Source organism: Temnothorax nylanderi, unplaced genomic scaffold (genome assembly GCF_030848795.1).
Source record: "Temnothorax nylanderi isolate EJ_2023f unplaced genomic scaffold, tnyl_v1.0 TNYL_tig0154_pilon, whole genome shotgun sequence".
Lineage (NCBI taxonomy): Eukaryota > Metazoa > Arthropoda > Insecta > Hymenoptera > Formicidae > Temnothorax > Temnothorax nylanderi.
Window position 1 is genome coordinate 353,260 of NW_027249216.1, and position 25,633 is coordinate 378,892.

The window sequence follows — 25,633 nt, forward strand, 5'->3', positions numbered from 1 at the left end:
GAGATTCCATATATATACCGCGAATATTACGTTTCGAACGTTTTAGGTTGAGAGTCATAAAACAGATTGCAGAAAAATAAAGGAGTAAGTACATCGCGTTCAAATTTAAAATTTTGATGGGATAATGCAGGTCGTGCGTAATTATTCCTCGAGACGAAAGCGCGTCGTTAAAAACTTATGTCAGGATAGAGCTTTAATGTAGTGAGTTTAACCAGCTCTTCCGGTCAAAATGTCGTTGATAATTTCCTATTTCGCGTCTATCTCGGCGTCCCTGGCAGTCGCCCGTTTCGCCCGAGTTCAACTACGATCCTGATTAACGTGAATGGCGGGAAATCACGTCGTTTGAACGCCGATGACGGTGAAAATGGTGGCGGGGTCAGCAACGGCAATAGAATTTGCACGTCTTTGTATCCGATGAGCCTAGGGTGGAGGCGGCGTTGGTGGAGGCGGAGGCGGCGGCGGCGGCGGCGGCGGCGCCGTGAGCGAATTCTCGCGGCACCTCGCGGCGTCCGAGAACGACGCGACGGGGCGCGGAGCAGCCGAGCCGAGGCCGAGAATCCGGCGCGATTTCGCAGCGGCGCAGCGCAGCGCAGCGACGGCCCTGTGTGCGGCCGGGGGTTGATTGGTCTCTCTCTCTTCTGTCCGAGGTGTCGTACGTACTCGCGGCAACGACGGCGGTGGCGGCTTTTGTTGTTTCTCACGCGAGTGGTGCGGCAGCCGCGAAGAGAGGAGCAGAGGAGCGGCGGCGTGTAACGTAGAGCGTTACGAGCCACCGGCAGAAGTGGAAGAGGAGGAGTAGGAGCGGAGAAAAAGATAGAGAGAGAGGGAGAGGGGACGGACAGGGAGAGAGAACCAGCGTCGGCAAGCGCTGGCACGCGGTATAGCGAAAAATGGCGAAGACGTTTCGCGCGGTGACGGTCTCGACTCTGTCAAACAATGGACAGTCCACGCCGAAGTACAACAAACCGGTCGCGCTCAATATCAATTACGACCCGCAGGGCCTCAGCGTCGAGCTCGTCTCAGGTACGAACCCGCGGCGTTCCTCGCCGTTCGCGCCCCATCGCGCACCCGTCGTCGTCCGTCGTCCGACGGCCGACGCGGCCGACGGCGACGCGGCTGATCGATCACGCGACCGATCGCGGGATCCCGGACAACATAACCACACTTCCCGTCGCGTCACGCCGATTCTTTTTTTCCTCCCTCCTGGCTCAAGTCGAAAGACCCCCCTCCCCCCCGGTCGATTGCCGGTCAATATCGCGTCCTTCCCTCTTTTCCCAATTTGTGTCTTACGTTTTTTTTTCCTGCTCGTATGCCTCTTTTTTTGCTCCAACGCGCCTCTCGACTGCTGTTGGAGCGAATTGTATCCAATTGTATCTGCTTCTCGTCATTTGTTGTACTGACACCGATAATGAGTCGTCAAGATGACAGCTCCAAGTCGAATTCTATTGTTTAGGCGATACTGACACTATTGTTATATTTTATATCGTTATGTTGGAAAGATTACATTATTATTATTATTATTATTATCCAATAAGAGGGTAGAAGATGACACTTGAAATGTAGGAAGTTGTATTGATCTAGAACTGTTCATTAGAGAAACGTACATTATCTTGATGATTTTTGTGACTACTTTTTATTAACGGTATTTATGCGATTATATTTTTTACTTCGTACTCTTTCTCTTCGATATTCTGTAATAAAATATGAGGAAAATAATTGACATTTTCGACATCCGTTTTAGGAGATGTTAGCAGCAGGGAGAAAGCGACTCTGTTGGAATTCCCAGTGACGCCCAGTACCGAATGCTCTCGTGTATCATCTCGAAGTTATGTTTTTACACTTGATACAGATAGCTTACTGATTACATTCGCTAATGAAACAGGTGAGCCAGCAACTTTCCTTGAAGCCCAATCTTCTTGGATCGTCGTGCACTAAGCTTTCACGTGAGATAGAAATCACGAAGCATATATTTCTGATGTCCAAAAAGATTTATCCGTAAGAAGCAGAACTTTAACACGTGTGTTTCATTCGTAGATTTCCGTAATTTCCACTCGCACGTAGTAAAACTCAAGATGGGGAAAGGCGTGTCAGCGTTTAACGAGAGAACGGAAGAATCCTCGGCGATGCAGTATTTCCAATTTTACGGTTATCTCTCGCAGCAGCAAAACATGATGCAGGATTACATTAGGACTAGTACATACCAGCGAGCGATTCTTGGAAATCTGTCTGATTTTAAGGATAAAGTTGTCCTAGACGTAGGCGCTGGTTCTGGCATATTATCCTTTTTCGCCATACAAGCTGGCGCGAAAAAAGTATATGCCGTGGAAGCGAGCAATATGGCAAATCATGCCGAGCTACTAGTTGCAGCTAATAATTTATCAGATAAAATAATAGTCATAGCTGGAAAAATAGAAGAGATCGATTTACCCGAGCATGTGGACTGTATAGTGAGCGAGCCTATGGGATACATGTTGTACAATGAACGAATGCTCGAAACCTATCTGCATGCGAAAAAGTGGTTAAGTCCAGGTAAATGTCCCGAAAGATAATTCACCGTGTGCTATTTCTCGTCTTGCTGCACCTTTTTTCTATTTTTCTTAATTGAATTATTTTTGTACACAGGCGGAAGAATGTTTCCCTCCAGAGGTGATCTGCATATCGCACCCTTTTCCGATGAAAATCTTTACATGGAACAATTCAATAAGGCCAACTTTTGGTATCAGACATGTTTCCATGGGGTAGATCTCTCTGCCATGAGAAATAACGCCATTAAAGAATATTTTAGACAACCGATTGTCGATACTTTTGATATTAGAATATGTATGGCAAAATCTGTAAGGCACATAGTAGACTTCCAAACAGCTGATGAGACTGATTTACATAAAATAGGTATGGAGTGAAAAGTTAAAAATTATATATTAACAAGATGTGATATGTCACTGCTAACATTCAAATTGTGTCCCCTTTAGAAATAAATGTCGATTTTCATATACTGGAGAGTGGTACATGCCATGGTTTAGCTTTTTGGTTCGATGTAGCATTTATCGGATCAACGCAACAAGTTTGGTTAAGTACTGCTCCTACAGAACCTCTTACACACTGGTATCAAGTACGCTGTCTCTTAGAAAATCCGTTGTTTTGTAAAAGCGGGCAACTACTCTCCGGAAAAGTCATTCTTATAGCAAATAAAAGGTGAGGGAATATATGTATCTGTTTTTAATTTAAGTACTTAGAGTTACAAAATTATTTCTTAACATTTTGCCATTATCTCGTGCATATAGATAGTATATTCGTTTCAGACAATCCTACGATGTAACAATAGAACTGAAGCTTGAAGGAACGAATCTGGAAAGCAGTAATAATACCTTAGACTTGAAAAATCCTTACTTCCGATACACAGGCGCTGCGGCACAGCCGCCTCCTGGTTTAAATAATACCTCGCCCAGCGAATCCTACTGGACGACCCTGGATGCGCAAGGCGCCCGGCAAGCGGTGAATATGGTCAATGGAATGTCGGTTAATGGTCTCGGGGAAGTCTCGATGGATACAAGCGCAACAGTAAATCCAAATAATTTGCTGGCAATAGGTAAGGTTTGGTTTGACTCTTCAGTGTACCATTACATGTATTAATTGTGCCATGTGGAATATATAACATTTGTAATCAACGTTCTTGCCACATGCATCATGTCCCAGTGGTTTTTAATTCTCCGACATCTAATTTTCATGCAAAACGTATTTATGAAATTCTGTGTCGCAAAATGTATGAAAGGTGCCCACATGGTTAATGAATGATCTCGGCTCACCATTCTATGTATTCGATATATATACAATATTTAAAACATAAAATATCTAAATATAAAATATTTCTCTCAGTGATAATATACGTCTTTATAATCTGAGACATCCTAAATTCCAGTATTGCTCAAAATAAGTATGTTTCCTTTTTAAGTTTCCTAAGTATATTATTTACTATAGTGCATTTTATATAATGTGTATTGTACAAGAATATTATAATCTATATTTTTTTGCCAAAGTTTTTCTTGTTTTACTCTGTTTGATTAAAACCTTCTATATTAACAATTCCTTCCATATAAACATACAATTTGAAGAAAAAATACTAGCATGAAATAGGATATTCCCAAAACCTTTTATTTTATGTAGTATTGTACAAAATGATTTGAAGTTATTAGATGTCCTTAGTGTAGAAAATTTTTCTTTGTGTATACGTATTGAAATTATGAAATAAAAATTCCTGTGGATAATAATAACAATTGCAGTTGATAAAACATTTAGATGAAAGATATTAAATATAAATTACTTTTGATTATTCTCGCGATGCTGATATTATTATAATTACAGATTAATTGTTTATTATATAAATATCAAATTATCAAATTATTGCCGGACCTTTTAATTGTACTGGTACTTACGGAATGGACACACACATTTTATTATTCTGCATCCTGGAAGATATTTGTACAAAGAAGAAAAAGTTCCTTGTAATTGTTCTAATTTATACATATTTTGTAGAATTTACAACTCATGTAAATAAACTTGTTTTTAGTAGTACGGATTTATAAATATTTAACTATACTCTCTAATATCCCATTTAAAAAGGTTGTGTTCTTTTCCTCCCAACATTTAGATATAAGTTATAATTCTATTATTTACTGTAACGTACGAATTGGCGATAAATCGAATCAAGTTCTATAATTAAAATTTCTCTTTTTTTTATTAATATCCGCCATTAGTGATGAATATAATAATGTGGTTTATATATATATATCTTTCTATTAAATAATTTATTTATAAATACATTTCTTTGGTCCTTTTGCATAATTAAAACGTTTTTATTATAACGATTGTAATGTTTCAAACACACAACTCTTTTCTAGATTATTTTCGCTTTTAAATAATAATCTTCTTTTTTCAATTAATGAAAATTCAGTATAAGCAGTTTAATATAATGTCAGTGTATTATTTTATATCTTTAAACTGTGTTTTACTCATTTTATTTGTACAAGCAAACGAAATATACGAATTTTTATGTAACAGGAGGACAACCAAACATTCATCCGGGTTCTATCTCGAGTACAGGACGAGGTCGCGTGGGAGGTACGGCTACAAGCACACAAGCGGCACAATTGATAGGCGGTGGAATAACTCCAAATATGTTTACGTCACCTGCCACTGTAAGTACAATTCGAATTTGAAAATTTGCATTTTTACAATGAGCTATCAAAGCAATCAAAAATGTATTTTATTTAAAATAATACTTTAGATGAAATCACAAGCATGAAATAATTGTTCTGCTGAAAAATTGTTACAATATGCGCGCGTGCGTGTGTGTATATATAATATAGTTTGCTATACATTTAATAAAATTTACGTGAGAGACGAAAACTAAAGCAAAACGTCTGCTTGCGTGACTTTCGCGCTACAGCTTGGTGTTACTTTCCAGCAATCGCTGGTCCTCGGCAACACTTCTCATTATCCAGTGAATCCCAGCCTGATGATCGGTGACTACGTGACTCCTGGGAACGGCATATCGCCGCAGACATTTCGGCAATGATCTATGGCGAAATCGTTTCTCGCCGAGTATTCCCGCAAAGTAAAACAATTACAGAACGATCGTAATAGTTGTAGCAGTATTGGAGACATCGGCAACAACAGTAAGCAAGGTCGCAAACTGGTATTTAGCTCCCCAATCAGTAAGCTTCGACTCTCGTCTGCCGTACGAATTTTAAGTACCGTCGACCTGGCCAATCTCAATTCAGACTTTAGCCACAGCAACGTTTCTTATTCAAACAAAAGTACAGCCAGTCCTGGGTTTGCGTTCGATTGGAATCCCGTCAGGAATAAGTCTCAATGGGAGGCACGTTGGAAAAGACTGCGAGCCGTCCTCTCGTAGTTGTCATTAGCTCTCATACAATCGATTTTTATTTGGTCGTCACTTAGAAAAGAAAAGGAAAAGAAAAGATCTTCCATCGACGTGCATGCTTGCCAAATATATCCACGTGAAAATATAATATTTTTAATGACAATATACAGTCTCGTCGCTATAGTATAGGCGTCACTATTTTACGAAGTCTTGACATAAATCCTTGAAACGATAACTTATATAATGAAGGAGATAATTGGAAATGATCGCGCGTTGCGATCCGTTTGTTTTAATTCGAATTGAGATGATTTAGAATCGACTCGAAGTACTCGAAGACAGGCATATTTTACTAAGCTGTGTCGTTGGCTTGGTTGGGTTTCGATATCAAGCGACTTTTACACGAGTTTTTAGAATAGGAAAAACAGCGACGTTTCGAACATTTTGAGAAGTGCAAAGAGCAATAATACATTAGGGGCATATGTTGTAAAGCACTCTGTGGCGTTACCTGTTATTCAAGATGTCTCTTGCGCTTGTTTTAATCAACGTGTCTTTATTTCGTTAGCATGACACAATACGCGAGAAAGTACAACTTTTTTATGAGTATTAGCTATTATCGCGTATATTTCAGTACCCTGTAAATCCGTATCGAGAATAATCATTTTAATTGTTTGATAGGTGTGAGGCAGTTATTCATTGATCGATTACGTTTCGTAGATAAATTGTATATATATCCGAATGTATGACGCAAACGTAGGTCGAGGGATACTTCATCTGGAAAAAAGGAAACAGCGGCTATTCATTAAAATTATCCCAAATTATGAACGTGACAAATTACATTGCCATAGTATGTAAATGTAATTGCAGATTCATCACAAATGCACTACACACCCCGGGCAAGAATCGCTCGAATGGAATCTTATAGTTTTATATAAAATGATCTGTAATTCGTAAAGCACTGCTTTGCGTTACACTTAATTTTTTTTACATATATTTTGTAATCGTGAGGAATGTCTGTTTTGAAAGATTCTTCTAAATCTTTGTGAAAAGTCCAATTGCGCGTATAAATAATGACGTTAAGTTTTAGCTACATTATCCATAAATTAAAGTAGATATATATATCAAATAGCATTTTATTAAAGCATATTATTAAAAGTCATTTTTGCGTTGCATTTTTATGTATTTTGTATATCATGATATTATTAGAGTAGAATATTAGAATAATTAATAATGAAAAATCTTTGAAAATGGACGTTTTTTGCATTGATGATCTGTACACTTAGTAAGTGATACTTGGAAACACGCATATTCCCTGTATTCTAATAATGTTATAAAGTAAAATAGAAATATGCAGCCATAATGACTTTTCATCATCTTTAACCCTTTCCACTCATTGATATAGCGGTGTAAAATTGTTACTGCACAATCATTATTTAATATCTATCGTACTTCTCATAGTAATCGTAACTCATAAAAAAACAGTAATTATATTAATGTTAATTAAAATTGTACTTGATAAAATTTTCATTGATTATTTTTGCTAATTTTTTATTATCCGATAATACAAATTTGAGTGTAAAGGGTTAAATTGTGGAAACATTGAACGCGTAGTCTTTTGAAAACAAAGCAAATACGATGTTACATTTCATATATGCTTCGTTCAATTAAGAATTTTTTAGTCCAGTAAATATGAGAATGGGAGCACCGTTAATCTCTAATATGGAAACTACTGTACATACACATATATATCCTCGAATAATTTTTACATATTGTTTAAGAATATACCAATCGATCCATCAGAAATAGTACAACTGGATAATATTTTTAGATTTGAAGATGCAGGTTACAAACGTCGTTTGTATAACTTTAAGGAATAAATGCGACAGATAAGTCTTTTTAGAAATTTTGGATTTTATTTAATAGAATAATATATTTTTACTTCTTACATATTATAGTTGATACTAGGCTGTATAATTATCTCAATTTACTTGAGATGTCGAATGAACAGAAATGTCTAAATTGTAAATAGTGTCGGGATATAGTTTAGTAATACAGCAGTTTGTCAGGTAAAAGAAATGACTCCAGTTGTGTCACCTCACAAAGAATTTTGAGCGAAAGAACATTATTCTATAATAAAAACAAAAATCCTACGGTAACTGGACAATAAGTCGTAATTTTCTTGGAGGAAAGAAGTCTGTTAATATTTATTAATATATTAATAAATATTCTGTACGTTTTAGATATCTTCAAATCTAAGGAATTATTCAGGCCTTCTGTTCCTGATGAACTACCGTGTATAACTCTAAGATCTCGAGAGGATTCTCTTTTAAGTCTTATTAGGTTTTAAGAACGTTACACTTTATTTGTTATCTGCACACACACTTGCCATCTGAACGCACTTCCTAGTTACCTCATCGCCGGTGAATAAATGTGGCTAGATAATATTTGTACTTACTTTTTACAGGATCTTTCGTACTTCGCGTACACGCACACTTGCGAAGGGTGTAAATATGCGCGTCGCTATTTCTCGATGAAGTATTTCTGGAGAACAGAAGTATCATACGCTTGTTAATACGCGCCTCGGCACATATACAAACCAATCTCGTGACAGGCATTCCACAAGTGCTACTAATACTGCATGGTTTGTTGTAATAATTAATATAAGGACTTTTGCTTCTTCCATCGTTTCGTTGAGATAGTAACACCGTCAGCAGTGTCTAGAACGTAACTCCGTCTTGTTTCCTCTCCTTTTCTTTTCGTATGTCACCATTGGAAGATCAAAGATTTAATCGCAATATTAAAGATGACAGGACGATGTTTAATATCGATTACGTTTCTAGGTGTTGCTTTCGGCGCTATCTTACATTGCTGTGGATGTGTGCGATTTTTCTTTTTGTACCGTTAGAATATCGAATATATAAGACTGCTACACCGCTCGGAAAAACGTATACGCGACATTACATATCTCGTCCCAGTTGTATCCTTCGCGATTTTTGTCGTCTTATTTTTATATCGTTCCGAGTTTTTTTTTTAAGAATTTTTCCGCACAACTAGTGTACATAATGTTCCGTTGAAAGATACGTGTGTCGGCTTCTCCAAATCAGTTATTTTTTTAATCGAATCTCGAACGTTTTATTCCTAAACTGGGGTACACTTCGTTAGCTAGCTTTCGCTCGTGTATGTTTTCTGGCGGTATATCCGAGTATTAAGTAGTCCAGCAGTGTTATATAGGAATCTGTGCGTTTCAACGACTGAAAACTATATAAGATATCTCAGGTAGTTACGCGAGCTCGAAGAATGCCTTTACTGCGCTAAGTGTCTGGATTTTATTCGGTTCTTTAAGTTCTTTCGCGATTACGATAGCAGATGCAGTGCGGACGCAGGTTTTCGTTCTTACGATTCATATCTCGGTAAAGCGTAGGCATGACTTGACGAAAACATTGTATAATCGCATAAAATCAGACTCATACAAATATAATCTATAGCGTAACTGTGTAGTAAGATTGATCAGTCATGTTTAAGATAAGTTTTTCTCGAACTGATGGTTTCCTTCGTTATACCTGTGGGACTACTCATTCACGTGATAATTTTTCAAGGAATGTTTCGGCAATACCTTTCTGCAGTTCTAGCAGATAACATTCTGAGTATGCCTAAATAATTTTAATCAAGATTATAAACACAGCTAATGATTTTATTATAGATTTTATTTTGCAGATTACCGAAGCTTCGAAATTCAAAACGTACGATTTATAAAAAAGTATGTTACTTCTGCCATGCACGTATGAGAATAAAATTCTAATGGAAACGAAACAATTTGACGCATCAGAAATTGTAGTACTTACAGATAACAGGATTACAGTAAAGCGGAGGCATGGTTTTTAACATGACATTACTAGTTATATTCATTGTAAATACAACAATATTTTTGCAGCAAACGCAACCTTTTTTACCGTTTATAAGAAATTTTTGTTTCATACATTGTACACACAATTTTTAGACATTGTTTGCAAGTTTTGCGTTTACGCTTATATTTTAATAAGTTAATAAATTTCGTGTTCATGATGCATCACATGATAATTTACTGTCAATTATTAAGATATTATTTTATTGTAAGAAATAAGTTTTGACGTTCAGTTCAATTCGAGTGCGACTGTATTACGCTGAATTAGGCATGTAAAATTAGGAGGATACAAATATAAGCTTGCGATAAGTTATTTGATTTTGTCGAAATCCGCCGGGCAGCAATCTTTGGAATTGAGATCTTTTTCTCTTCTCCCAGAGAGCCTCATTTTTAATAAAAATATTTCAACGAATTGTCTAGCATGTATGTGTATTTTATGTAGTCATTAAACCTTTTTGTAATTACGACCCGTCAATATTGTAGTCTTCTACATCAATATTATCATTGTGTTGTGTCATTAAGGGCAAGTAACTGAGAAGATGTTGAGAAAACTATTTATTGCAAGTGAGACTCACAGTTATGATACATATTATGACACGATTAACTTTGCGTACAGCAGAACTCTTCTATTCTGAAACAGCTGTTCCCCTGTGATTTGAAATTTCTTCTTTAGTGCTTTCTCCACGCATATTTACCACGTGACCACGTGACTACATGCACAATTTCCTTACAAAAAGAGCGAACGAAAGACAAAACGCGTAACATTTTTATTTTACAAGTGTGTCATTAAAATAAGAACGAGATTTAGGGAAGAATAGAAAAGTTCGGCCGTATATCACAAAGACTTATACAGATTTTTTTTCCCTTACAGTTTCATACAAATATATGTAGAAATATTGGAAGTGTAAAACAACTTTGTCGATATCAATTTACGTTCTCACTTTATATAACACTTTACAGAATTACGTTCGGCAATGTTGCGTAATAAATATCCCGCTCTTAAAAAAATTATATAATACATATATTTACGAGTACAAGTACCATTGTTTCTTGTACATTAAACAGATCCTCACTTACGTCTTCGTCCTCGTTAATTATTTTCCGTTCCAGCCGAAGACGACGTGGGCAATCATCAGATACACCATAATTGTTATGGTACTCGTTAGCATGATAGGAAATCCTACCCTGCAACACATCGAAACAATCACGCAGCGCTTCAGCTATTAATTATGACTTCAATGGCGGGAAATGATAAGATCTTCGAAACGCGATGACACATTTTCCACCGACTGCAAGACGCAGCTTTGTGACGTCGCGGTTTCACTTACCTGGAGAATTGCATGAAACTGAACCTATAGCCGTGTTGTTCCGCGACACCCATGCAGACAACGTTGGCGGTAGCTCCAATCAAAGTTCCATTTCCTTTAAACATAACTGTTTAGCTAAACAGCATTGCTAATCAGCCATGTGAATACCGGAAAAAACTGGCGCTCTTGCGTTGCAGCTTGAAAGCGCCAGTTTTCGAGGCATGGCCTTTGATTAGCGTTAATCCGCGAACACGCGAACATGCGAACCGAATTGAGAGAATCGAATCATGACGATGCTGTACAAAGCTCGAAGGATAATTTTATATTCGTGGCGAACTTTGCAGTTTCGGATTAATTCAGCTTTCGAGGACGATCGTTGGATCTATAGAAAATTGTTTACCTCCCATACAAGCCCCGAACGTCAGCGCCCATACCAGAGGCTGCATAGGTAGACCGAGCTCGCGATTTTGGGCGAGTTTCGTCGCGATTCTCACCATCATGGTGGCGAGCGGTACATTGTCGACGAAGCAGCTAGCGAAAGCCGACACCCAAAGCAACAGCAATATAGCGACCGCTAATCGGGACTCCTCATTGACCGATAGAATTATATCTTCAGTTTTTTTGCCGATCCACGCGATGAGACCCAAACGCGAGAGTGCCTACGGAATTTTTTCAAATGCTGTTAAACTTTTGGATTCCTTTCGGTACAAGAAGACTCGAGAAATCTGCTCATTAAAATTGGCAAGAATTTTTTTTAGAGCTTTCCCGACGCTACCTCCATAAGAATGAACAACGATGCGAAGAATAACAAGGTGCTCCATTCGACGCGCGCCATAAGACCGTCGAAATCCTCGCTGTCGGCCAATATCAGAAGCAACAAAACGCCCATCAGAGCGATCCAGCCCAAAGACAGATTTAAATGAGGCAAACTGTGCAGGAAGAAGAGCGTGATAACCAAGGCCAGCACGCATCCTGATTTTGCTAGCAACCATCTGTCCCTAATAGGATACTGGAAAAGAACACTTTCGTAAAAAAAAATGCGCGAAATGCCGCTGCGATTGGTAGTCGAGACTCGAGACATAATGACAGCCCTCGAAAGACGAAAGGATTATTCAGCTTGCCTTTTCTTGTAACTCCTCAAGCGTGGTCTTGTACCTCTCTAACGCCGCGCTCCCTGTCATTAGCTTCTTCTTTAACTGCGACAACAAACGTTGCACTTTTTTCAGTAACGTCTCTCTCACCAGATTCTCATCCTTGCTGTAATTGGATAGACTGGCCGCCGCTCGTTGCCAAATAGCGATTGTGTGCCTCAATTCCTGCGGGTGGACAATCACGCGCAAGATGATAATTTATATTGTAATTTGTAGTTTGCGGGGCGTACATACCTGTACGTCTTGCGGCTCGTCGAATCTAAGGACCGCGACATCTCGAAAAATGTAGCGGACTTGCGCGCTGACCACGATCAACACCAATACCACGCCGATGCTCATGTGCAACGAGAACGTACCGAAATCTACTTCCTACGGCGATAATGCAATGACAATTAATCGAAATAATGATTATCAGGTCGATTGAAGACGTTGAACGACGCAGCTGCATGTAACTTACGGCGTTCTTAACGTCTCGATTAGAAGCGATGATGACATTCGGCGGGTCGCCGACCGGCGTCATGGCACCTCCGATGTTGGAGTAAACCACCATGGCGGTCAAGATCGGTACCGGGTTCAGCTCCATCACCTCGCACAACCTAATGGTTACCGGTGTCATTAGCAGCACGGTCGTTACGTTGTCCAGCAGCGACGACAAAAGCGCGGTGAAGAAGCAGAGGGCCATTATCAACGGCCACAATTTTCCGGCGGTTATCTAAAAATGAATGGTGAATAAAGGCATCTCAAGGTCGCTTTAATTATTTCACTTTAGACATGTGCCAATTTTTTTTCTCACTTTGTAAGCGTAGACCGCCAGCCAGTCGAACACACCAGTTTCGGCGATTATGGCAACCAGCACCATCATGGAAAACAGTAACAGCAGCGTGTCCACATCTATCCAAGAGATCAGTTCGCCCATACTTGGTCGCTAAAGTACAAGATACCGCTCCTTAAATTTGTCTCTCAAAAAATTCCTTCACAAACGTGGAAATTAGAAGAGGATATATATTTGCGCGTACCTCGTTTAGAGCCGCCAGGATCGCGATGGACATCGTGGACGCCAGCATGGCAGCCAGAGCTCTGTGCACTACCTGATTCGGTTAAACATGACGGGGTATTTAGGAGTTGACAGGAGTAAGATACATCCTAATTCGCGTACGTGATTTACCTCGAAAATGATCAAGATGTACAAGCCGATCAAGATGGAAGCTGCGTACGGTATGCCGGTATCGGTGTTTATAGGCGACAAATTGTAAGCTATCGAAAACGAAAGACTGGACTCCGAATTCGTGTATAGCTTGATGAACATTACGCCGTGCGAAAGGGTCCTATAAACAAAACATATATATTTTGCTAGGAGATTCTGTTTGAGATATTTCTGCTGGCGTTTTTACCGATAAAATTTGTAGCGAATTGTACGCTTTGCAAAATTTATTTTCGTTACGTTTGAGTAAGAGTAAAATATGAGATAACGCACTTGCTGTCGACGTTTACTTGGAAAGTCCACTGGTGCCTCTGATCGGGGAAGATGTTCATCAAATTTTCAGGCAGTACCGGCAAGATCCACACGTCGCTTACGTTCTGCAGCTTAACAATCGCAATTATAGCACAGTGTAGCTAGTTTTACGTCGCAGCATAATTACTCAGTAAGCAAAATGTTAGCAAATGTTTTCAACAGATTTAGCTATTTAGATAAATACGCGCGAAATAATGTAATGGTGTAACATAATTAAGATTCTTATATCGTTTTCATGAAATGTCTATAAAAGAAGAATGTTTGAGATAACGGAAAACGATTTATTAATATGACTGATTCCTTTTTTTCTTTCTCTGTTTCAGGATCGACTAGTTTTGGCTTCGTGTTCTTTCGATGCAAACGCGAGTGTACGCGGAATAATTTTGCACAAAGCACGCGTTTAAAGATGTAGACACCTTCGAGTTCTCCAGATCGGTAGAGGAGAGCCATGAATTGGTTTTTCCGTCCACCAGAAGCTGCAGCCATATCATTAAATAGTGCGTGGATATATTCGCAGGTAAATGGTGCTTGTTTTTGGCTGACGGCAGCAATGGTCCTTCCATCGTCACGCTGATCAACTTGTTTATAACGTGCTCGTTGATTCGGTAATCTATATATTATTAAGGAGGTGAAAGTATCCCGATTGGTTGACGTTATTATATGATAATAAAATTGCATTTCTCTCGAGCTCAAAATAGACGAAAATTTGCGGTTGAAATTTTCTCGATCGACTAAAAGGATACTTTTACTTTCTCCCCTGGACACAGATAGCTGATGCATCGTCTCAATCCTTTCGTTCTTGAACATCAGTATCATCTGCAATATGAACCGACATGAAATTTGTTAAATGACATCGACGCGATAGTTTCTTACTGTGAATAGTAGCCAACAGCAGGAGAGCACGATTAATTTTATGTAGCGGCAAAACGGTCTCTGTTTTTCTTGCGTTTGCACGTCCTGCCCGTCTTCGTCGACGTTGTTCTGATGATTTTGCGCGCTGTGAAAGATACCGGGATTATATATTACGTCCACTCGTTCCAAGACCCCATAGGGTCACGTTGAAATTCCCTCTAAGACGCGATATGTAAAAATGCATAGTGATTTACCTGGTTGGTGCCACGGGCTGTGTCCCGAGAGACATGTTTACAATTAGGCACTCCCTTTTCACGTAGTCCGCAGATCTGGAAACGCGTTATATAGAAACTCTTTTTTTTTTCACCGATTTTCACCTAGGCTTATTTCGCTCACCTCGTTTCCGCTATTCGATCGTACTCCCTCTGAAAGACCGCCAAACTCGGATCCAGGCGGATCGCCTCCGGCAGTTGACCCCATGCGCGGAGCACTTCCTCAGGGATCTGTCCAAATACCACGGAACTCGAAACGGAGGAGGAGGGACTGATCGGGCTGCGCATAACTTTGAGGACAATTCGTTACGAAATTATATCGAGATTACAATAGATCCCAGGACCACAGACTCGGCGAAAAATACAAGCTGCTAAACGTTCTTTAAAGTATGCTTGATTAATTTTTTAGTATTTTGCAATTTAACAAGCGGATTTGAATTTAATCTTATAATTATTTCACACTGTCTGGAAATATACGTTTTTATTAGATTTACTAGATATATAAAAGTATCCCGTTGAAAGTTTGAGAGATCCAGACTCCTGGGTGGTTCGCGTGTGCGAAAATACAACTTTTAGTCCTGGGGTTAATATAAACAGACTCTGTTGTCCTTACGTGTACCTGAATTGTGACGGTTGCAGTGAGAAGTCGTGTTGAGTAACATTCGTGGCGTGTTCAGGCCAGTTTCATCGTCACTCGTGTCGTTCTGCGACATTATAGCTATCTATCCGAAATCTGCGCCTTATTTTGTCTCTTATTACGTACAGATTTTTGGTCGAATTGCGATGTTAGGTTTATTAAATCCACGCATTGTCCATACACTAGCTATATTGCAATCGCAGTTCCGAAAACACTGTACCGTACTGCTATAGGAAATAATTTCACTCGTACTCGCGAGATCCTCAGAGAGGTCACTTTACAGATTATTTACGTTTTACATGTAAACAATCAGGGAGCTTACAGAAATTCGAATTAAAATATATTAATGGAAAGCATTTATCGGACGTGTCGTCTTATCGTAGACGTAAACATTTTTATAATTCATGAAAAATCGTATATCGTATAAAATTGAATTGAAATGAAAGAAATGGCTTATTATTAGACGTTCAATAACGCGATCGTGCAGAGTGCGGGAAAATATATACGTTTAAATATATACGTTTGAAAAATAATTTTATTACACGGTACAATTTCGTGTATTGTATCAAATACATTGTTCAAAAACAATTATTTTGTAACGCTATGAATTAGCTGAAATATAATGCAACTGTATAGTCGCGCAATAACTAAAGTATCACAATTACGCCTATGTAACACTGAAATTTATGAGTTCATATCTTTCGATGTTTCGATACATTTTTGTACATATATATATACACAATCGAACTATCTATCTCATAGATATCAAATTAATGTGCAAATGTTATATACACAGTTTAAAAAATTAAAGATAACTCAGACATTCTTCAGGCATCCTTTTGCATACATTTTACAAATACTACAATAATCTTATTTATATTACATCATATTTGTACTACGATCGCAACATGTTATTTGCATACAATATATTTATCGTCGTCGTACATTATTTTGAATGTTTTTAGCGATCGAGGAACTATTTATATGCGTCGATCAGCTTTTTCTAATGCTTCTGAGCAACTTCCTTGATCTCCTCCGTGCTGCCGACCGACGTTCGCTGAAGGACATTTTGCAGGTCCTGCAAAGCGTGCTTTTCCATCACGTAGTTGTATCGACAGTAGCACCAGTAAACCACGACGACGCCCATGTAGGAGCCCAGGGCCACGTTCGTCGACAGCTTCACGCGACTCGTGAACATGAAGGTGGCCAGGCCGGCCGCGAGGCCGCCGTAGATGCCGGACAGCATGCTCTGCTTGAAGCAGGGAATCTTCCTGATGTCTCGGCCAAACAGCATCACCGCCTTGGACTGATCGTCCTCCACATTTCCGATGTCCATCGCGTTCCTCCTGTTAGTCGTTTATAATATAAACGCTTTTACGTAACTCCTCCACGAGGAGGGCGCAAAGTAAGGTTAACCTAACCAGTCGCTGTTCCTTCCAGTTGCACTCTCTGCACTTTGTGTCCCTTCGCGAATCGGAGCTGATTCGCGGCGGCGCGGCGGCAGCGGCGGCTCGCGGGACGGGATGACGTCGCACGACGCATGTTCCATGCTATCGAGTGACAGGTGGTGCGGCGCGGCGCGGCGCAGCGCGGCTCGGCTCGGCTCAACTCGGCGCTCGCCCGCTCGGCTTTCAATCCCGTCCCGTGCACACGTTCGGTACGTGATCGCTCGCGCGACGAACGCGGCCCGTCGTGAACGTTTGACACTACGAGAAGCGTGGCGCACCGTCGTACCTTCGACGAGGGAACGGACGTGACAGAGAGAGAGAGAGAGGAAGATTCTCTCGTTTACAGTTCACACGTCGCTAAGGCGCGAGTCGTGTTTACTCCGAAACTCAGAAGAGAGCACTCAGGACACCCGTCGTCATCAGTCCGGATTGTGCAAATCGCGGTGACATGCACGCACGGTCACTCGTGCGTCGCTGCTCGTAGGTGCTCCTCCCCTACCCCGCGTTCAGTTCCTACGATGTGTACCACGTATCCGCGCGACTCACCCGGGAGATTCAGCTGCGGAAGAGGTAAGGATCATCCCCCCCCCCGTGCCCAAGGGGGCACCGCGATGCGGGTCGATCGCGGTGTCCCTTAACCTTACCCGCGAAAACAAACGGGGGGGGGGCGGGGGGGGGGAATAACGTCGATGCTCGCGAACGATTTCGGAGATCGCGAATCCGATTTCGAGAGACGACCGGCCGCGTGCAAATTAATCCGAGTCACGTAAATAAACGTGACATGTGTACACGTATGTTCAACGGCGCGTTACGTCACGGAGGCTGCCGAGCCGCCGAAAGATAGTGTAATTGATAGCAAGGAGATAAGACGCGCGCGCTCGTTGACAACGTTTGTTCGTCCGCCGTCACTCGCGGGGATAGATTGCCGGGGCGTAGATCAGATGTATGATTTCGGAGTACACGCGTCATGTTTCGATTCTAATACCTTTCGTCGAAACCACCCTTGTCCCCGACGGCAATTGATTAACTTCCGCGCGGAAGAACGCGCGCCCGAAAGCCAGAAGGCGGCGAGTTCTGTGACCCTCGCATGAAGGTGGACGACTTGATTTTTTTCCAGTGTATTCGAGATTACTCTACGGCAGGCCAGGCATAAAACCGCAGGGATTTTCGTTTCTGTGAGTAAGGAATCGCGGAGACGCGGTTGATATCGTCCAGGAACCCGCATATGCTTCTAATCCGCGGGAAGGGGGAGAGGCGCGTGCACGTTTATTTCTTCGCACCACTAACCACATCTCGCTCTCTCTCTCTCTCTCTGTCTTCTCTCGCAATCTGTCTTCTTCTGCTCCGTTTACTTTCGATCTCCGTGGAAAATATTGCTTCGTTCACGACGGAACAAGTTGAGATTCGAAGATCCGAGGAGAGGAATTCGCGAAATCGAGGAAGGAATTCTCGGAATCCCCGAGAGAAAGATTCGTACGATCCGAAGATTCCAGGATCCCAGAGTCCAACGTTTTTCTACGAGGCCATTACGCAAGCTAAAGAATCGGCAAGTAACGCGAAGTAAACGACCCGAGTCTCGAGTCAACGCGCGATTATCGTCCCGTTCGCGTATCGCGGAAGTCCCTCCGCGACTTTTTTTTTTGCGACGGCCACGCTCGTTTTTGTCGGAGAGAATAACGATAATGAAAACGTCGCGTCGATTAAGGGGAGCCTGCCTGCAACTGCGGAGGCACCTCTCTGGTACCCACCTCGCGATGGCCGTTTCGCGCTAACGGTAAGCGGGGAATTCGCGCGAGAGCCGACCGCGGCGCAAGAAAGGTCAGATTCCATATACGTTTACGGCGCACCGCGAGAGGCACCGGCCGCGATGCAGACGCGATCGCCTGCCCGTCGCTCCGTACGGTAAATCAAAAACGCTCCGAGTCGTCAGGTTGCCGCACCGACTAGGTTTTTTGCGACATCTTACCGAATGACGCGAAAAACAAAATTCCTTGAGATCAAGGCAAAACAGTACGCTTCAGTAATCGTCTCGTCCAGGGAGAAATCTTTCGAGCCTCTTTATTTATACAAAGAGCTTTGACTTGCGGAAATTAATGGAGAGATGAATTTTCTACATCAATATAATGGAACCAATCGATTTGAAGAGGACGAAACGAGATAGGTAGTCCCCATCATTATGTATTTTATATTAGGTTTTGATGTCGTTATATATTTCATGCTGTCTTAAGTTTTGACGCATCCGTATCTCTGGACTCCTTTGCCTCGAACCCTGGGATCTTCGAATTGTTAGAATTATCCTTCTTTATTCGGCGATCGCGCGCCGCGACGTTACCGCGCGATATGCAAGATAATGTAATCCGCAATGCTCTCTACGACAAATCGGGCCAGTGCCATTTATTGTCCTACATTTGGAGATCGTAGCACACCGGTGGTCACCTTTCACCATCTATGCGATGCATTTCGAATAAAATTCCTCGGGCGCTCCCTACGATACACGGTTTTCGAAGTCGGTATAGGCTTGGACGATGCCGGGTGTCTGTTACTTCAAGAAATCATTCACGTACGAAGGAAGCTAAGTACAGATAATCGCCCTCAACATTTTTGTATTAAAAATTAGCTAATTTAAATATACATTTATGCAATATATAATATAAAAGTATGTATAAAAAATATATAAAATTAAAAAAAAATGTATATATCAATATTTAAATGTATATATATTTTTTCACATTTTATATATATTTATTTTACATATATATAAAACACATATATACGTAACGGTATTCATGATATTCATTTTGCGAGAGATTGAATGTTTAGTGAGTCATTGCTATCACGTTCCGCGCTTGTGGGTCAATACCCATCTCCGTTCGATCTGTGTCGAATTTTCGAGCAGAGCGACGCTCGAGAGACTCGGGTCTTTAAAATCCGCGTCCTATTTTCCGAATTTAGCGTTCACGTCCCTTATGGATTTTTATCCTGCCATGATATACTCGGTAGCTGAATGATCCCATTAGAGAGGAATTAAATTACTTTATTGAACGTCTGTTTTCTATTTTAAATATTTCTTTACCTGACTTTCTTTTTAAATATTCTTACGAGATCCCTTTAGTGCTACAAAGGAATCCGAGTACCGAGCAAAAGCACGTTTTTGGCGAGCAAAAGTTTTATATTTTTTTTCCTCGGAGGCTTCGCTAATGTCTCCTCTTCAGGACACTCTGTATGTAACGCAATACTGGCGTATCTAATATGGGGACGCGAGTTCGTGACCTGCAATATTGAGAACCGGTGCCGTAACGCGAAAGGTAATCGTAGATGATGTACCTCGACCTCGGTGCCTCTGGTTAAATCGCACATTTTCTCCTTTTGACCGAGAAATAGGCTTTACGTATCGATCAGCGCGAAACTTTTCCCAGACTTACATGTTACTTCTGGTGGCGGTACTTTGTCTCTACTCCTTGGTACTACCTTGGCTGCATATCCCTCTGCTGACTATACTTTCTTTTCGCTTAATGATTTTCGCTCCGTTCGATTCCGTCGAACGAGGATTCTTCGCGTCGTTGGTCGACCGCGAAGTGAAATATTAATGAAGGTGAATGGAAAGGCAGGTGCAATCTGGATGAGGACTGTTACACGCATAGTTTAACGTTTAACTCCTTCCGTGTCGTCGGCGACGATATGCGGGCGTGTAACAACGTGTTAACGGAAAAGCTCTCGCCTACTAATTTACACGGGTATTACCTATCTTGGTCTCTTCGACTTTAAACGTGCTCTCTTCTAAACGGCTTTAACAATTAGCGTAAGCGCACGAACGCGTATTTACAGACTCCTCGTACTTTTGCTGACGCATAATTTTCATGCGAACAGCGTTCGGTGCCGGGACAAGGTTGGCGGATCTATATGGGGCAATGCGTGTCTCGTAAGGCGGGCGCCGTCGTCGCAGCATCCGGTCATCACAACTCGCCCTCGTACCGTATCATGGACAAGGCCCAGAAACAGGTAAGCTTCGCTGTCTCTATATCTGCGCGATATCGTCATAGTAGAGCTTCAAGTGATAAAAGCGTCGACTATACCGTCGATGGACGTTGAACTTCAAGGTCCGCGTTCACCGAGTTGACGTCGAGCGTGTCCCTGGCTTTTGCCGTTATTGCATTTACGCAATATATCCACGAGGGATCGCGTATCTATGTATGTATGTCTGTGTATGTGCACTAATGCCAAGTATCGCGTGTATAGGTATACTCGGATGTACGCGCGGCGTGTAGCGGAAAATCCAGCTGATTGCGCGGGCGACTAGGCTGATGAAGGCCACACGTTGAGGTTCAACGCCCTTTCTCAAACGCGATTCCACCCGCAACGGGATCGCGCTTCACCCGCGAATAGATCATTCGCGCGTGTCTGCCGTGTCCGCGTCGCCAAACGCCTCGTGCGACGATCGTTCTGTTCCTTTCCGTAAAAATTAAGCTCGGCGACGCGTGACCGAGTACCGCGTTCGACGATGTTTCGCCGTAACACGAGAACGTTGAATAATTCTCGCTATCTCTCTGCAGCCACAATGTCCATTTCCACCAATGCAGATTAATTTTAATCTCGGTTTAACTTACTTTTTGTCTTTGTTTTTCTAATTCTTTATACAACTAGAAAGTTAAATTGAGATTAAAGTTAATCTGCATTGGAAGAAACGGACATAAGAGCGCCAATTTTATTTAGCACGATCGAAATGTTCTCGAGCATAGTTTCGACGATAGCAGATATTACATTTGTTATTATCGAATCTTCCTTCGGGCGATTATTCGCGATGTTGAAGTCTACACTTTCGATGTACGATTTGCAGATAAGCAAGACCGCGTAATCGCTCGCACGCTCGAATGCCTCCACTAACAATTAATCTAAGAAAAGTTCGACTGTCGAACGTATCTCAATGTATCCTGTAAGTAATGTAAGTTATGCCGATCTCCACTTTCGCGGCACGCGTTAACTTTCTCATGCACGAATCGCGACGAATTAATTATCGTGGAACGGACGTGACGTGATGAAACAAATCGCTTTAACAGTGCATGATTACCGTTGCCTCGCCATCGTAGACTCGCTCTACCTTGTTCAGTGTCGACGCACTGGACTGGAGTATAAATATAAATATAGTCTTGTAGGAAATATCTTCGCATATTCGAATTTATTGTTTGCGAAAGTGCGCAGTTTTAAAAATAATCTGTAAACGCCGAAGAGTCGACTCCGCGTCTCTTCGCATCCCGACGAAATCAAGTTAATTCGCTCGAATTTTAGCATTCAACTCCTTTAATTCTTTACGCACGCGAATTGTCCGTTGACGTTTATTCATCGTCGCCGGCTTTCGTGAGCCGGGCGATTCTGAAACAATTCGAAGTTTCGTTCTCTTGACAGGACCCTCGTGCCCCTTGTGAGAACTTGAGCGCTCGTTCTGGAGATACGCCGCGCGATTCACGCGGCCGATCTCGTTTCGGCCGACGACGACGTACATGTGCTTTCCATTGTTCATCGTCACGCGTGACGCGTGCCGGTTCCACGGCAGCCCCGCGCCGGAAACCGGTGCGGTGAGGCTGGAGGATGCCCCGCGGAGAGAACTCGGCGCGACTGGCGCTGGCGCGTGCACGGTTCAGGTGCGAAGAAGGAGAAATCGCGGAGAGAACTCTCCGTCTTTTCTCCCCATTGTTTCTCCTCCCCGCGTTGCCTCGCCTTCCCGCGCACGGTCGTGCCGATTCGCACGCGGCGTGATCACACGCCGGATCGAATGCCGCTTCTTTCCATTGTTTCCCCGATGTCCTCTCATTAGAGGCTGGCGTTTTTGACGGCAGATCTCCTCCGAGATGTCTACGTCCAGAACGGAAGCGCCTCTTTTCCTTCGGTGAAACGGTTGCGCGCGCGAGAGTTTTGTTGAACTACGCGGACGAGGAAGTTCGGTCGATTCATTTCGATCGCCTGGACTTTTGCGTCTGCCCACGAAGCCTCCTTTGTCCGTGGCGTTATCGCGACGTAAGGCGCAAAGGCCTCTCCCTTATCAGCAAAATCGATTACAAAGGTCTTAGTTTGGAAAAAAAAGATAATAAAATGAAATTCGAGTTTACTAGGAAACCTTTATCATATCAATCCACTGATTGCATCTTTCTTTCGTCATAAGATAAGTAACTTTCATAGAAAAAAACCAATATAAGATAATCCAATGCTAAAATACGAGCAATAAAGAATGTTACCGTTAAATTATTCTATAATTTATCTCAAATGTTAGACAAAACATTGTGGATGTTTTGACTGTACTTTTTCACAATAATTTAAACAAAGAAAATGTGAATTACAATGTAAACAGGCATAATATGAAAAGGATTACAATTAAACAGATCTAACATGATACATAAAACTGAATATTAGCTTCTATAGACTTAGCGTTACGTAATCAAATCTTCTGGCTTATATCTTTGTTTCTTGATTCAGATTGACTCATGCTAGCTTAATGTGATTCTCGTAATTCTTCCCGATGAAGTCGTTAAAGCCGTTCGCGCGAAGGAAATCGCTTCGCTTCGTCGTTTTCGCGTAATCGTCATCGTGCTGCGAACTCCTGCTGATAACGATGCGCCACTATCGACGCGCATTCAGACGCGTCGTTGAATCATCCAAGCCGTATACAGGGTGCGTCCCGAATGAGAGCGATCGGTGACAGAGACGCTCTTCTTCACCGGACGTGAAATCGATTCGTCTTCAACCCTGCCGGGAAGAGCGCGGGGATGGATCGCGAGAGATCGTTTCTAGACCCTTAGATTCAACCTGGTCGAGTCAGGGTGCGCCTAACTGACGAAAACGGACAGCCCCTTCGAGAATCGAGCCGAATGGATTGGACACACCTTCTCGAGGAACACCCTGTATACCCGGGTGAAAGCCGCCGGACGTGGGCGCAAAATCAGCCCCTGGCTGCGTCGTATGCACGTCGGCGTCGCGACGCCGGCGCAGACGGCCGGATCGATCCCCGCGTTAGCTCTCCAAGTCTCGCACGGCGAGGCCGAAGTCGCGAAGGAGCGAGCGAGACGAAGGAAGAGCGAGGTACGCGGGGGTGACGACGACCACGACGACGACGAAGACGGAGGGCGACGTCGGTGAGCTGTCACACGTTCTCTCGCCGTCGTATGACATCCTTACGATGTGACGGACCACGAAGAGAGCTCTCTACCATCCTCTTCGCGCGCCTCTTCCGACAAGAACGCGTTTCCCGGTTAAAAATATATATTCGGGACATGGCGACGTGAAGCGACGGTGGGCGGCCGTCAATTCCCGTGAGAGATCGATCGACGACCGGCTGACATTGGCCCGAAAGCACCCGTCATGGAGTACCGGTGCGGCAGCAGGTGTGAGGACGACTCGCTGGAGAACGAGAAGGGCATCGACGTTGCGGTAAGGGATGCCCGAGACAGAACCTCGTCCTTCCCTACGGATCTCCTTCTCTTCACGGAGAAACTGCTCGAAGGTGCCGTGACGGTGCGCGTGACAATCGGGTGGGGATTGTCGTTGATAACATCGGCAGAGTGTCATTTATCAGGATCCCCTCGATCGCGTGTTTTTCTGTCATTTATCAAAGTCAGTTTCACGTTTCACGGTTTCATGGTAAACCAGATTCTTGCTTCTGAAACTGAAAATGTTTCTTGATATCGGTTAGCCAGAAAAGTTGATAGATACGATCGAAAAAGTTCTGCATACACCTTTAACGACTCGCCTCGGATTTGTAATTTCATAATTTTACAGACGTAGTCACACACGACGATTTTATACATTCGTTATACTCCGGTGTGCCAAATGTACCACATGCGCGATCACCCGAACGACGTCCTCGCGGTCGATTTGCGGCTGTCGCGAAACTGTCTGCGTTGAACGCGGCGAAAGTTAGGGTTTCGAGCCTCTTCACGAACGAGGCGCGAACGCGGTCCCAGATTTGTCGGGTTGCCGGCCGCGGTTACGCTATTTCTGGAGTTCAAACGGGGTTGCGGGCGCTGTACGATGGCTCTCGGACGGCTTCCTCAGTCGTCTCCGACCATGGACAATGCGGTGCTCGCGTGCACATTGCTCCGGAGAATCTTATCCGCGGCGGGATGCGCTATCTGCACCGCGCCGTTATATAATTCGCACGCGAATATCGATTAATATTGTTGCAGCCGGGAACCATGCAGAAGGTTCGTCGAACAAGCCCCGAACCGAAACCCTACGAGCGTGTGATGTCGACGCGCACTTGGCAGCTTAATACTATATAAAGCAGATACTCGAAAGAAACGAAACATGAATCAAGAGTTCGAGAGTAAAAGGATAAAAGGGAAATCGTGATCAGATGGTCGAGATGTATAATATATAATCAGTTGAAAGCGAAGTTCACAATCTAGTTGAAATTCAATTAGACGGGATATCGATCTTCTTCTACGGATATAATCGCGGCTGATGCGTGACTAGGGATGATACGCTGCTGATAATCCCAGCTCTTATATCTTGATACGAAAATACTCTTTGTTTCGTGACGGCTGTAGAAACGCGATAGCGATCCAGTGTCCAGACGGACAGAGCGAAGACCCACGATGACCCTTCTTCGTAATAAACGGAACGATTTCTTGCATTCCTAATAAGCGATACGTATCGAAAGAAATAAAAGATCTCTGATAAGAATGAT

General features: G+C 42.4%; 5 protein-coding genes across 13 annotated transcripts in view; 2 read left to right on the plus strand and 3 right to left on the minus strand.

Annotated features, from left to right (window-relative positions):
- Positions 1-482: 482 nt before the first annotated feature.
- On the plus strand, positions 483-4,569 carry Art4 (arginine methyltransferase 4). Of its 2 annotated transcripts, XM_071715128.1 has the most exons (7): positions 483-1,023; positions 1,742-1,882; positions 2,035-2,529; positions 2,623-2,889; positions 2,970-3,192; positions 3,300-3,586; positions 4,360-4,569. In XM_071715128.1, exons 1-7 carry the CDS (start codon positions 891-893, stop codon positions 4,362-4,364), a joined length of 1,551 nt encoding a protein of 516 aa, XP_071571229.1. In that variant the 5' UTR covers positions 483-890; the 3' UTR covers positions 4,365-4,569. The 2 variants fall into 2 exon arrangements, with proteins under 2 accessions (XP_071571229.1, XP_071571227.1); XM_071715126.1 differs by having other exon boundaries at positions 3,300-4,569.
- A 487-nt stretch (positions 4,570-5,056) lies between these two features.
- Positions 5,057-25,633, plus strand: part of LOC139777582 (uncharacterized) — a 39,130-nt gene continuing 18,553 nt past the window's right edge. For 5 of the 8 annotated variants that reach the window (XM_071715110.1, XM_071715111.1, XM_071715112.1 and 2 more), the window contains exons 1-3: positions 5,057-5,192; positions 14,074-14,267; positions 20,827-20,958. In XM_071715110.1, coding sequence (XP_071571211.1) covers positions 14,199-14,267; positions 20,827-20,958 — 201 coding nt within the window. In that variant the 5' untranslated portion in view covers positions 5,057-5,192; positions 14,074-14,198. Of the gene's footprint in view, positions 5,193-14,073; positions 14,268-17,149; positions 17,530-18,076; positions 18,135-20,826; positions 20,959-23,965; positions 24,376-25,633 lie in introns of those variants that run through there. The other 3 variants (XM_071715114.1, XM_071715113.1, XM_071715115.1) reach the window with 3 other exon arrangements.
- LOC139777564 (P protein-like) lies at positions 10,874-13,770 on the minus strand. The gene is made up of 11 exons (XM_071715063.1): positions 13,712-13,770; positions 13,403-13,562; positions 13,254-13,325; positions 13,031-13,162; positions 12,695-12,949; positions 12,472-12,606; positions 12,208-12,402; positions 11,862-12,095; positions 11,487-11,745; positions 11,108-11,201; positions 10,874-10,964 (listed from the first exon to the last, which is right to left on the minus strand). The coding sequence occupies exons 1-11, from the start codon at positions 13,768-13,770 to the stop codon at positions 10,874-10,876; spliced, it is 1,686 nt and encodes a 561-aa protein (XP_071571164.1).
- On the minus strand, positions 14,325-15,843 carry LOC139777555 (uncharacterized). Its single transcript, XM_071715047.1, has 6 exons — positions 15,494-15,843; positions 14,999-15,164; positions 14,857-14,931; positions 14,624-14,747; positions 14,427-14,566; positions 14,325-14,328 (listed from the first exon to the last, which is right to left on the minus strand). Exons 1-6 carry the CDS (start codon positions 15,585-15,587, stop codon positions 14,325-14,327), a joined length of 603 nt encoding a protein of 200 aa, XP_071571148.1. The 5' UTR covers positions 15,588-15,843.
- On the minus strand, positions 16,029-16,945 carry L(3)87df (lethal (3) 87Df). The gene has a single exon (XM_071715135.1). It carries the CDS (start codon positions 16,845-16,847, stop codon positions 16,515-16,517), a length of 333 nt encoding a protein of 110 aa, XP_071571236.1. The 5' UTR covers positions 16,848-16,945; the 3' UTR covers positions 16,029-16,514.

Coding starts and splice junctions, on each gene's coding strand:
- Art4 (XM_071715126.1), top strand. CDS start 891: ATGGCGAAGACGTTTCGCGCGGTGACGGTCTCGACTCTGTCAAACAAT. Junction 1,883..2,034: donor TACATTCGCTAATGAAACAG/GTGAGCCAGCAA, acceptor TTTCATTCGTAG/ATTTCCGTAATTTCCACTCG. Junction 2,530..2,622: donor GAAAAAGTGGTTAAGTCCAG/GTAAATGTCCCG, acceptor TTTTGTACACAG/GCGGAAGAATGTTTCCCTCC.
- LOC139777564 (XM_071715063.1), bottom strand. CDS start 13,770: ATGAACATCTTCCCCGATCAGAGGCACCAGTGGACTTTCCAAGTAAAC. Junction 12,950..13,030: donor TGGCGGTCTACGCTTACAAA/GTGAGAAAAAAA, acceptor ATTCATTTTTAG/ATAACCGCCGGAAAATTGTG. Junction 11,746..11,861: donor CGTTGTTCATTCTTATGGAG/GTAGCGTCGGGA, acceptor AAAATTCCGTAG/GCACTCTCGCGTTTGGGTCT.
- LOC139777555 (XM_071715047.1), bottom strand. CDS start 15,587: ATGTCGCAGAACGACACGAGTGACGATGAAACTGGCCTGAACACGCCA. Junction 15,165..15,493: donor CTGCAACCGTCACAATTCAG/GTACACGTAAGG, acceptor TTGTCCTCAAAG/TTATGCGCAGCCCGATCAGT. Junction 14,932..14,998: donor GATCGAATAGCGGAAACGAG/GTGAGCGAAATA, acceptor ACGCGTTTCCAG/ATCTGCGGACTACGTGAAAA.